Raw genomic sequence first — 13216 nt, 5'->3', positions numbered from 1 at the left:
CCCCCCCCAATGGTTTTGGTCTAGCTCCGCCACTGACGGGAAGCATCAACAAGCAGCTAAGAAAACAAAAACAAAAGGTTATAAATGACGATCAAAGTAGTTGTACAAATCTACTCCTCCAGCTCCAAGGACTAGCCCGCCTCCAATGCTGCTGTGTCATCAATTTGGAAAAGGTGGAGCACTCCGCGCGCTGTGTTCTAATTTTTCCCTTTGTCATTCCATGCAACGCGACGACACAACCCCCCTCACCAAGCTGCACCCGCACTGGTAGCGTGAGCTAGATCGGGCTCTGGCGTAGCACTGACAGCACCAACAGCACTAACGTGATTGACTGGTTAGCGTGAGCCTGTGTGTATGTCTCGAGTAGCATTTCATTATCTACCTCGGTTTAAGCTCTGACTGTGTCGCACTCGCACCATTGTCTGCAACCGGGGTACTCTGGAGGTTATCGTATACTGATCTCACACCAGCAACCAGCGAGGCACTATGGGCACGTCTGGTTACCTTCCTAGTGGAGCCTGACCCAGGAGAGGCTGGCTCAGCGGAGCCTGCTTAAGTGTATACAGGCTCTGGGTCATGTTCTTCATGTCGTTTGGTTGGCTATATCAAGCCCAACTTACATTCTCCCCGTAGTGTAAATTGCACTAGAACCAGTCTGCATCTGGAAAAACGGTCGATCTAGCCAGACTGAGATTGCTTTAAGTTTCGTGTAGGTCAATTTTTACGTGCGAGCTAGGTAACCAAACAACTCACTACTTAGTCCGCCAGAGCCTGGTTGGGCTTGATGCAGCCTACCAAACGCGTCCGTACATGAACGTTTTTGCTCTAGCATGAACTGGTTGCTCTTATTCGGCCTGTTGTGATTACCTCTGCTACTGACACTCCTAGATGTATGCTTCACAAAATGACAGCAGTGGTAAATGCTCTGTTAAATCATTTCATTAATCCCCCAAAAAAATCATGTGTTGGTTCCTGTCTATTTTGTAATGAGTGTTGCTAAATACGTTAGTTCCAATGTGTGAGTTTTTCCTTCTGGGAATGCCAAATTCTATACAAGACATCATTTCAATGTGGGCCAAACAGAAAAAGAATGTTTGCACAGCTGCCTTATGATTCTTATGGTCTCTTCTAAATGAATTTTGTTTTCATCACTTAGATTGCTTACTGTGGTTTCATTCAATAAAATGGGTGGAACTGGGGGAAAGACCTTTTTTTTAAAAGCTACTGTACATGAACTTTTCCTTAACACGTGTAATCATAAATATTACTACAAGCGCTTTTTACAGTCGATAATACACATGAGAAGCTCATCTAGTCGAAAGGGAAACATCAACAAGCAACTTCAAAAAGAAAAATGTATGTCCTCAGTGCAGCAGAATGGCAAGTTAAGAGTAGCTTGAAGAGGATGTGGTCTGCTTTGATCATTTTGTGTTCCCATATTATTTCATTTCATTTCACAATGTTACACCAGCATAACGGAAATGATCCTACAGTTGGACTTAACTGAGGCCGGCGCAGATGAGGTAGAGTGGTGTGTGTGAATCAATAAACCTTCTCTCTGGACCCATATATTCACTACATCTTCGAGAGAGCCATGACATTGAAGTTGAGTGACTCAGAATACTCCACAATCCTCGCTTTTATGACTCTTGCAGCATCCTGCAAATGCATACAGCCAAGGAATAATAGGGTTCAGAAAATCACAAGTGTTAAGCATTCATATTTGTCACTGAATCTTCCTTCATGAGAGGTGATATAGCGGACCGGATTTTTCCAATCGAGTGCGTGTATTTACTAAAGAATTAGGCTCGGCTTTATCTTTTGCCGATTTTGTGTTGGGCTGAACTGCTTCCATTTTTTTCTTTTGCAAAATGGTTGTGCAGTCGTGAGACCACCCTGACTACTTAATGGGCCTGTGCACGAAAGCGACTAAGCAGCTACTAATATCTTACTATGAAAATAAGAATTGACTAAGCATTACGACATAATTTAGTGAAATGAAGAGCTACTAAGTAATACGGTCACAACCAAAACCCTTATGCTGAAGTTATAAATAGGCAACACTATCTTCCATACAATACGCCGTTTACAGAATGAGAGATATAGACAGCTGAACAATTTACCTGCAACAAGCTATCAGGAGAGGAAGGGCCGTGATGTATCGGCTGTGGCTTTCCTCCATCAAGCTCGTAAAGTTCACCTGGATGGAAAAGGGAAGGAAAAACAGAGTGAACAGATAAAGGGACGGTGACTTGTGACAAAAAGAATCAATTATGGCTCTCTGATAACGGATGGATACTTGTACAATACATACCATCAACACACGAAAAACAAACATAATGTTCAATTACCCCATCCTTGGCCTGCACAATAAAATATAGATATCTCAGGCTGCAATCGTAGATTAAATCACATTCAAACTGAGGATATAGTATATAAACATATCTTCCATGAGAGTAGTCAAATTATTGTGGTTGACAATTCTATAATAACATGCTCCTTGTGGAAGTTCTGAACTAATGAACAATGCCCAATACCCATTCACAAATGACACATGAGCAACAACGTTCACCCCAGATCGCAAGCTATTCAAACTGGCAAACAAGAAACAACATGAAGGCAGAAAAGCAGGTAAACTGGCTAACAGTCAGGTCTAACAATTCCGGACAGGATCAAAACTTATTCTTAGAAAACGTCACGGCTCTCAGGACTGACAGACTACAATTATAAACATTCCATTCACAAAACATTAACGTAATATTATCTGGTCATCGGTGCAAATATTCGTATGCTAGGCATAATTAAAGAAATTTACTGCTGACCTCTGTATCACCACCAGCAGCAGCAACAGAATGAGCATCCTCCATTTCTTGGTCCTCCTCAAGAAAAGCAGCACGCTGACACCATCAAGTACTTTATAATTAGTACAAAGTAGAAGTCAATCCATAATAATAGTCTTTAACAAGACAAGAAGTATGTGTACATGGACTAACCTGGATAGGATCCATATCAGCAGTTTGTTTATAAAATCTATGGAAATAGGACCCATCAACTGCAAAGAAAAAAAAATACTAGTCAAATCTCATAACAAGTCAAAAATAGCGGGCATTAAAAGGTAAGAGACTCAACATAACATTTTGTTGAAGTAGTCTTGGAAGCTGGAACTAGGTAAATTAAAGCCACAAGTCCGAATAATTCATATTTATGTCATTATGTGTGACCAAAAGCATGCATTAGTATTGCAAATATATAGCAAAAAAGAAGAGTGCATATCCAAGTTCATGGGAGTTAGATATAATTGTGAAGTCGGGATTCTGGAAATCAGGGATGAAGCTAGAAAAAAAAATTGATGGGGTCGTGCATATGGCAATGGGTTCATCGTTCTATAAATGTTAGGGTTAGTACTAAATTAATGAAGGATTTTCAAATTTCATTGGGGTCAACTGACCCCAATGTCTATAAGGCAGCTCCGTCCCTGCCGGAAATACATTATTCATATGATAGCAGGTCAAGGAAATGACTATCCATTACCACCTATTCTCTTAAGAAACAGATGGCAAGGGATGAAGGAGTTCTTAAGGATCATGGAAATGACCTTAGTGAATTATTGGGTGGTTACCCTCACACTAATAGAATTGTATGAACAATGACTATGCTTGGACTGCAAGATCAAATAAAAGTTCACATAATAGAGTGTTGTCTTGATGCGTGTAGGCATTAATATTCTGTGCATCAATAGGAAGTTAAAACTCAAAACTGCTGTAAATACCTAGCTTGATTTTGGACACAGCATTCCCTATTGCATGAATAATACCAATTGTTCCGCAAGCATTGCCAACAGTCTGTTTTGTAAAATATACTTTCTTGTTGGGTTCCTGCATCATGAATTTTTTTGTATTATCAAGAAATAACCATATAGAAACTTTGCATAGATTCCTTAACAATCTTTAACAAATTATATTGTACTGTATCTCTAGCTATTTGGGAACCACGAAACCAATATGTATACAACCTATAACATTATGCATATGGAAGAAATAATAGAAACCTAATAAGCTGCTAACCATTGTGGACACAATTCCTTACTGTGTTGATACACAAGTTGGAATTTGGGGAAACAAGTACGATATGTCGAGTGTGCAGTGCAAAAATAAGTCAGCAGTAGAAATCAAGCATGATAGCATTCAAACAATTTAACCATTGAGGTGCAGTTTGTTTACTTGTTTAAAGGAGTGTCCAAGGAAATAGACAACAACTAGGGGCACCATGAAAATGGGCAAATGGCCAAATAACTACTGTTGAAATAACATGTAAAGTTTGAAGAATCGGCTAGAACCTTAACCACTGGCTGGTACCGTTCCTGCTAAACTATTATGGCAATGCCCTTATGTCATTGGGTGAGCAATCACGCAGATATATCATGATAATGCCCTGATGTCCTATGATTAATTATGCTGAAGTATTATGGCAATATTTCGCCAAAGTTCAGTTCTAGGAACACAATGTTTCACACAAAATTCCTAGAAGCAGGTGAACGAACCAAATTTACCAGGTTTTCATGGGAATCGATTGATGTTACGTCAGGAAATTGTGCTGGGCATCCTTACTGCCAAACTAACCATACAGTTCAGTCTCACCTTGGTCTCCACCGTCGAAGTGGCCGAAGCATCGGATTCCTTCTTGCGATCCTGCTCACCGAAACGCGGGTGGGAAACAAATCAGCTCCCACCCACCATCCACCGGTACAAGCAACCCAATAAAAATCCCACGGCCAATTAGGCAAGGACTCAGGAATCACCTGCGGGTAGAGCAGGAGGACGGCGAGGACCGGCTGGGGCACCATGGCGAGCATCTCGTCGTCGAGCCCGTACACGTCGCAGAACCCCACGTCCTCCGGGCCCCCCAGCCCCCACATGAACTGCAGCCGACCATGGCGCGAGGGCCCGTGAGCGAGGAAGAGGAGAGGCCGAGGCGAAGCCCTACCGGAGGTGGAGAGGAGGCGTGGGTACCTGGTTCATGACGTCGGGGTTGGCCTCCAGGGGGAGCCACCGCTTCACCATGTCGGCCGACGTTGCCGGAGTTAGAGCGGATGGAGAGTAGTGGCGGCGGGTGGTGTTTCAGCGAGGTCGTGTTCTCTCTTGTGCGGCCAATCGCCCAATCGGGTACGCCGGCGGGGGTGGTGTTCAGGTCTTGCTTCCCGGCGGCGGGTGTTTAGATTCAACAGTTAGGCCCCGTTCGGTATGGAGTTGAAGAAACTACAGGAACAATAGAGGATGCAGGAATGCTGCTGGAATACAATGCTAAAACATTGGAATCAGAAATTATGGTGAAGATATGAGATTTGGTGTTCGGATTGCAGGAAAGAGAAACAAAGGAACGTGTGGACCCTAGTCACAAAAGGTAGTGCAGAACTCATTATTCTATCCTTGTGCATGTCACTTTGTACAGCTATGGGCATTTAAACCGAGTCAGTACAGGCACACATGCTGCTTTCCTTTGCATGGCCTCGGGACTCCGCCCAGAAAATGAGAATCGGGTGGATTCTTTTTTTCCTGTGAAACTGAGGGCTGTGGAGCCTTTCCTGTGTAATCTCTCCCTGCCAATCCTGCATACCGAACGACGCTTTGTCGAACTTTCCTCTGGTTCTGAATTCCTATAGTTTCCCTGTAAAATTCCTACATACCGAACACAGCCTTAGTATAAACTCCCACAAAATGGCTAAGATCAGGCAACTTTTTTTTTAGTCGAGTTTCAGGCAACTTTACAATAAACTGCCCCTTTTTCACATCAATAAAGAAAAAAAAACAGTCAATCTTTTGATCCAGACGAGACCGATCAGCACCTTTAAATTTCTGTATATCCGTCCAAACATCAAACGCTGAATCTGCAATTCTCGAGCTTAACCAATTTCATCTAGTAGTAAATATAATCAGCTAGAGGAATACACATACTCTAGCTATTCCAGAGTCTACAGATCACTCGCTGCATAATGAAGTATGTAACTTCAGTGCGTTTTGTTGTTCGAGTTAATGGCGAGCTCCTCCCTTTCTTCTCTTCCTCTCGGGGGTTCCGTCAGGGTGACCCCGTTTCATCATATTTGTTTTTGCTTTGTGCCGAGGGCCTCACTTCACTGCTGAATTTCTATGGAGGGGCTTATATCGACAAAGGCATTCGGGTCAGCTATCGATGTTCATGGATCAATCACTTACATTTTGCTGATGATAGTCTGATCTTCATGCAAGCTAAGGTGCAGAATGCTTATCGATTGAATGGTATTCTTCGTATTTATGGGAGTGTTCTGGTCAAGCAGTTAATAAAGAAAAAAGTGCAATATTTTTTAGCCCAAATACTCCTGATCCTACCAGATTTTTACTGAAGCAAACGCTGCATATTACAGTGGAAGATTTTGGTAAACGCTACCTTGGTCTTCTAATGGCTGTTGGTCGAATTACTGGAGGAACTTTCTGTTAGATGTGTATAGTCCTTTTTCTGTATATCCCCATTGTATAAGGGGTTTTCTGCACTTTGACACACATGTATATGTAATGGCCTTTGGCCCTCAGGAAATACAGTTGCTGATTAACCAACATGGTATCAGATGCTAGGCTAGCCCCTTTCTCCCGCACGATGCAACTCCGTGCGTCTCGATCCTAGCCTGCTCACCTCCGGTCGTCTGGCCGCTGCATCTCCGATCCGGCTCTCTTTCTCCTCCTACAGGCCGACGCCCCTGTCCGGCTCCTTCTGCCAAAAAGCAGCCCCTTCCGGCTCCCTCCCGTCCGGGCGCTGCTCCGCCTGGAAGCTGCCGAAGCAGCCCCGTCTGGCCCTCCTCCATTGGCCGCTGCCCCGTCCGGCTGGACCGCCCTGGCCGGCCGCTGCACCGCACGGCTCGCCCCGTCCGTGCGGCCCGATCCACCCGGCCCGCCTCGCCCGTGTGCTCTGGTGGCTGGCTCTCGATCCACTCTGGATCAGACGCCCGCTCCTCCCTCGACTCTACCTTGCGCCCTGCCGCTTCTCCTGATCCCGATCGGGTGGCGCCTCTGCCCTCGAGCGCTCTCCAGATCGGGCCTCCTTCGCCCGCTCGATAGCTGTTCTGCCTGATCCAGATCGGGTCTACAGTAGGAGTTAACCAAAAAAAAGAGGCAACAACATCAGAGTGACTTCCTCATGTCCTCTTCGGGCTATGTTGCTGTTCCTCGGTGCTCGGTGATCTTCGATGGCACCAACTATGCTGAGTTTGTGGGCTTCATGTGCATCCATATGCGCGGTCTTCTTCTATGGGACGTTCTCTCTGGCGAGGTACCCTGTCCGCCCTGCCCTGTTGCTCCGGTGGCTCCTGTTCCGCCGGTACCGCCGGTTGCTTGCTGTTGATGCTTCCCAGGCTGATCGGGATGCAACCAAGGCTCTTGATGATGCTGCAGTTGATGCCTATGATCAGCAGGTATCCGCATACTCTGATGCTCTTTCTGTCTACCAGGATGATCTGTCTGCTTATACTCAGTGGTGCAATGATGATGCTCGAGCTGTTGGGGAACGTAGCAGAAATTCAAAATTTTCCTACGTGTCACCAAGATCTATCTATGGAGAGACCAGCAACGAGTAGAAAGAGAGTGCATCTACATACCCTTGTAGATCGCTAAGCGGAAGCGTTCAAGTGAACGGGGTTGATGGAGTCGTACTCGTCGTGATTCAAATCACCGATGATCCTAGTGCCGAACGGACGGCACCTCCGCGTTCAACACACGTACAGCCCGGTGACGTCTCCCACACCTTGATCCAGCAAGGAGAGAGGGAGAGGTTGAGGAAGACTCCATCCAACAGCAGCACAACGGCGTGGTGGTGGTGGAGGAGCGTGGCAATCCAGCAGGGCTTCGCCAAGCACCATGGGAGAGGAGGAGTAGGAAGAGAGGTAGGGCTGTGCCAGAACTTCGTGTATAGCTCTCATGCGCCTCCCCACTATATATAGGGGTGGAGGGGCTGGTTTCTTGCCCTCCAAGTCCATTGGGGCGTTGGCCAAGGTGGGAGGAAAGAAATCTCATTATTTCCTTCCCCACCGATTGTTATCCCCCCTTTTTAGGGATCTTGATCTTATCCCTTCGGGATATGATCTTATTCCTTCTAAGGGGGGATCTTGGTGCGCCTTGACCAGGGGTGTGGGGCCTTGCCCCCACTACCCACGTCCATGTGGGTCCCCCCATGCAGGTGGGCCCCACTCCGGAACCTTCTAGAACCTTCCCGGTACAATACCGAAAAATCCCGAACATTTTCCGGTGGTCAAAATAGGACTTCCCATATATAAATCTTTACCTCCGGACCATCCCGGAACTCCTCGTGACGTCCGGGATCTCATCCGGGACTCCGAACAACATTCGGTAACCACATACAAACTTCCTTTATAACCCTAGCGTCATCGAACCTTAAGTGTGTAGACCCTACGGGTTCGGGAGACATGTAGACATGACCGAGACGTTCTCCGGTCAATAACCAACAGCGGGATCTGGATACCCATGATGGCTCCCACATGTTCCACGATGATCTCATCGGATGAACCACGATGTCAAGGACTTAATCAATCCCATATTCAATTCCCTTTGTCTATCGGTATGTTACTTGCCCGAGATTCGATCGTCGGTATCCAATACCTTGTTCAATCTCGTTACCGGCAAGTCACTTTACTCGTTCCGTAACACATCATCCCGTGATCAACTCCTTGGTCACATTGCGCATATGATGATGTCCCACCGAGTGGGCCCAGAGATACCTCTCCGTTTACACGGAGTGACAAATCCCAGTCTCGATCCGCATAAAACAATAGATACTTTCGGAGATACCTGTAGTGCACCTTTATAGTCACCCAGTTACGTTGTGACGTTTGATACACCCAAAGCACTCCTACGGTATCCAGGAGTTACACGCTCTCATGGTCGAAGGAAGAGATACTTGACATTGGCAAAGCTCTAGCAAATGAACTACACGATCTTTTGTGCTAGTCTTAGGATTGGGTCTTGTCCATCACATCATTCTCCTAATGATGTGATCCCGTTATCAACGACATCCAATGTCCATAGCCAGGAAACCATGACTATCTGTTGATCACAACGAGCTAGTCAACTAGAGGCTCACTAGGGACATATTGTGGTCTATGTATTCACACGTGTATTACGATTTCCGGATAATACAGTTATAGCATGAATAAAAGACAATTATCATGAACAAGGAAATATAATAATAATACTTTTACTATTGCCTCTAGGGCATATTTCCAACACGAGCTGCTGCTGTTCTTACTGCAAGTGTCTTCCCTCAGTTTGCTTCGGAGTTCATGGGCCTCGGCACAGTTGCAGCGATGTGGTCCTATCTTTGTCAGCGCTATCAGCCCTCTGGTGATGCTTTATACCTCTCTGTGGTGCGTCAGGAGCATGCCCTTCAGCAGGGTGACTCGTCTGTGGATGAGTTCTATTCCCAGTGCTTTGCCATCTGGCGTCAGCTTGACTCACTATGGACAGTTGTTTGTGGCACTTGCCGTTGTTGTCAGACTACGAGGTCTGACTTGGAGTTTCATAGGGTCCATGAGTTCTTATCTCGTCTCCGCTCTGAGTTTGAGCCTCGCCGTGCTCACTTGCTTGCTCGGGGTCGTGTTCCTATCTCAGAGATACTTGCTGAGCTTCATGCCGATGAGACCCGCCTTTGCTCTGCTGGGTTGCTTCTGGTTCCGTCAGTTTTGGCTGCCCGGGCTCCTGTGTCGTCTGCTCGCCTCACTGCTCCGCCGCTCCTGCCCACTCCTCCAGGGGGGTGAGTCGTCCTCCTTATGCTGAGAAGGGCATGTCGCTCCGTGACACCGTCTGTGGTTACTGCACCCGGCCAGGTCACCCAGAGTCTGATTGTCGCCAGAAGAAGCGAGACCAGAGGTGCTCCTCCTCCAGCGGGCCTCCTGTGTCTTCCTCGGCTCCGTCACTCACTGACCAGGACATTGTTCACCTCAAGCATCTTCTTGCTTCCTCAGGCTCCTCGTCGACTGGCTCTGCTGCTGCTGTGACTGCATCCTCATCCTCGTCATCACAGGCATCTACATAGTCAGGTACATCTTCATGGGTTCTGGATTCTGGAGCCTCCTTTCATATGTCTTCTGATTCTTCTGCGTTGTCTTCTCTCCGACCTCTTGATTCGCCTGTTAATGTTCTTACTGCCGATGGCACATCTCTTCCTATTGCTAGTCGTGGTATTCTTTCCACTCCAACTTTTTCTGTTTCGAGCGTTTCACATATTCCTCGCCTTACCATGAATCTTTTTTCCGCTGCCCAACTTACTGATTCTGGTTGTCGTGTCATTCTTGATACCGACTCTTGCTCCATTCAGGATTGTCGCACCAAGGCTTTGGTTGGTGCTGGCCCCCGGCACCGTGAGGCAGAGGGCCTTTGGGAGGTTGACTGGCTTTGTGTTCCTTCTGTTTCCACCACTTCTGCCAGCTCTCATGCTCTTTCTGCCTTTTCGTTTGTGTCCTTCCAGCAGTGGCATCATCGACTTGGTCACATCTGTGGCTCTCGCTTGTCTTCCTTAGTTCGTCAGGGCCTCTTAGGGTCTGTATCTGGAGATGTCTCCTTACATTATAATGGTTGCAGACTTGGCAAACAGACTCAGTTACCTTATCCTACTAGTGCATCTGTATCTCAGCGTCCTTTTGACTTAGTTCATTCTGATGTCTGGGGTCCTGCTCCCTTTGATTCGAAAGGTGGTCATCGCTACTATGTTTTGTTTATTGATGATTTCTCTCGCTACACTTGGCTCTACTTCATGAAATCTCGTAGCGAGGTTCTCCCTATATACAAACATTTTGCTGCCATGGTTCACACCCAGTTTGCCACGCCCATTCGTACTTTTCGTGCTGACTCCGCTGGAGAGTATATCTCTCAGCTGTTGCGTGGTTTTCTCGCGGAACAGGGCACTGATACGTCTCCAACGTATCTATAATTTACGAAGCATTCATGCTATATTACTATGTGTTTTGAATGATTATGGGCTTTATTATACACTTTTATATTACTTTTGGGACTAACCTATTAACCGGAGGCCCAGCCCATATTGCTGTTTTATTGCCTGTTTCAGTATTTTGAAGAAAAGGAATATCAAACGGAGTCCAAACGGAATGAAACCTTCGTCATCATGATTTTTTGGAAGATTATCATCCCGGAGGCTTGGAGATCAAGTCATAAGATCCTCGAGGAGCCCAGGAGATAGGGGCGCCCCCCCTACAGGGTGCGGCCCCCTGTCTCGTGGACCCCTCGAGCACCCCCCGACCGACTTCTTTCGCCTATATAAGCCTATGTACCCTAAAACCATCGAATATCAAGATAGATCAGGAGTTCCGCCGCCGCAAGCCTCTGTAGCCACCAAAAACCTCTCGGGAACCCTTCTCGGCACCCTGCCGGAGGGGGGGATCCTTCACCGGTGGCCATCTTCATCATCCCGGCGCTCTCCATGACAAGGAGGGAGTAGTTCACCCTCGGGGCTGAGGGTATGTACCAGTAGCTATGTGTTTGATCTCTCTCTCTCTCTCTCTCTCTCTCTCGTGTTCTCTCTCGTGTTCCCTCTATGGCACGATCTTGATGTATCCCGAGCTTTGCTATTGTAGTTGGATCTTATGATGTTTCTCCCCCTCTACTCTCTTGTGATGAATTGAGTTTCCCCTTTGAAGTTATCTTATCGGATTGAGTCTTTTATGAGAACACTTGATGTATGTCTTGCCGTGCTTATCTATGGTGACAATGGGATATCATGTGCCTCTTGATGTATGTTTTGGTGACCAACTTGCGGGTTCCGCCTATGAACCTATGCATAGGGGTTGGCACACGTTCTTGACTCTCCGGTAGAAACTTTGGGGCACTCTTTGAAGTACTTTGTGTTGGTTGGATGAATCTGAGATTGTGTGATGCATATCGTATAATCATGCCCACGGATACTTGAGGTGACAATGGAGTATCTAGGTGACATTAGGGTTTTGGTTGATTTGTGTCTTAAGGTGTTATTCTAGTATGAACTCTTGCATAGATTGATCCGAAAGAATAACTTTGAGGTGGTTTTGTACCCTACCATAATCTCTATGTTTGTTCTCCGCTATTAGTGGCTTTGGAGTGACTCTTTGTTGCATGTTGAGGGCTTGTTATATGATCTATCTATGTTATTATTGTTGAGAGAACTTGCACTAGTGAAAGTATGAACCCTAGGCCTTGTTTCCTACCATTGCAATACCGTTTACGCTCACTTTTACCACTTGTTACCTTGCTGTTTTTATAATTTCAGATTACAAATACCTTTATCTACTATCTATTTTGCACTTGTATCACCATCTCTTCGCCGAACTAGTGCACCTATACAATTTACCATTGTATTGGGTGTGTTGGGGACACAAGAGACTCTTTGTTATTTGGTTGCAGGGTTGTTTGAGAGAGACTATCTTCATCCTACGCCTCCTACGGATTGATAAACCTTAGGTCATCCACTTGAGGGAAAATTGCTACTGTCCTACAAACCTGTGCACTTGCAGGCCCAACAACGTCTACAAGAAGAAGGTTGTGTAGTAGACATCAGGTACTCTTGCCCAGTTCTCCTGTCCTGGTGCTCATGCTCAGAATGGTGTTGCCGAGCGAAAGCATCGTCATTTGCTTGAGACGGCTCGTGCGCTGATGATTGTTGCTTCCCTTCCACCCCATTTTTGGGCTGAGGATGTTTCCGCATCCACCTGTCTCATCAACATTCAGCCATCGACTGCTCTGCAGGGTGGCATTCCTATGGAGTGTCTCACTGGTTGCTCTCCTGACTACTTAGCTCTTCGTATGTTTGGATGCGTCTGCTATGTTCTTCTTGCCCCCCAAGAACGCACCAAACCGACTGCTCAGTCGATTGAGTGTGTTTTCCTTGGCTACAGTGATGAGCACAAGGGCTATCGATGTTGGGATCCTGTGGGTCGTCGCTTGCGCATCTCGTGTGATGTGACTTTTGAGGAGTCTCGTTCTTACTACCCACATTCTTCTTCCTCGAGTTTCTCTGTGGACGACCTTTCTTTCCTTCTCCTTCCCGATACACCCTGCTATGTGCCTCACGTGTCACCTCTTCCTCCGGCACCTCTCATTCCTTCTCATTCACCACCGACCCCGTCTCCTCCATCCTCCTCCTCCACCTCTCCCCCATCCTCTCTAGTCCGTCGCCCTCTCTCACCGTTTCC

The 13216-nt window shown here is 46.5% G+C and overlaps 1 protein-coding gene across 1 annotated transcript; it reads right to left on the bottom strand.

Annotated features, from left to right (window-relative positions):
* Nucleotides 1–1264: 1264 nt before the first annotated feature.
* On the bottom strand, nt 1265–5418 carry LOC123046215 (ubiquitin carboxyl-terminal hydrolase 3). Its single transcript, XM_044469524.1, has 9 exons — nt 5010–5418; nt 4799–4918; nt 4638–4688; nt 3770–3875; nt 2994–3052; nt 2823–2897; nt 2315–2363; nt 2124–2200; nt 1265–1659 (listed from the first exon to the last, which is right to left on the bottom strand). The coding sequence occupies exons 1-9, from the start codon at nt 5058–5060 to the stop codon at nt 1576–1578; spliced, it is 672 nt and encodes a 223-aa protein (XP_044325459.1). The 5' UTR covers nt 5061–5418; the 3' UTR covers nt 1265–1575.
* Between the last annotated feature and the right edge of the window lie 7798 nt (nt 5419–13216).

Source organism: Triticum aestivum, chromosome 2B (assembly GCF_018294505.1).
Source record: "Triticum aestivum cultivar Chinese Spring chromosome 2B, IWGSC CS RefSeq v2.1, whole genome shotgun sequence".
NCBI lineage: Eukaryota > Viridiplantae > Streptophyta > Magnoliopsida > Poales > Poaceae > Triticum > Triticum aestivum.
This window is presented reverse-complemented; position numbering and strand designations above follow the sequence as displayed.

Bases quoted from the DNA above. Each gene is read 5' to 3' on its own strand.
- LOC123046215 (XM_044469524.1), bottom strand. From the start codon at position 5,060: ATGGTGAAGCGGTGGCTCCCCCTGGAGGCCAACCCCGACGTCATGAAC. The intron at 4,919-5,009 runs GTACCCACGCCT...GGTCGGCTGCAG, and splicing joins ACCCCGACGTCATGAACCAG to TTCATGTGGGGGCTGGGGGG. The intron at 4,689-4,798 runs GTGATTCCTGAG...TTCGGTGAGCAG, and splicing joins TCCTCCTGCTCTACCCGCAG to GATCGCAAGAAGGAATCCGA.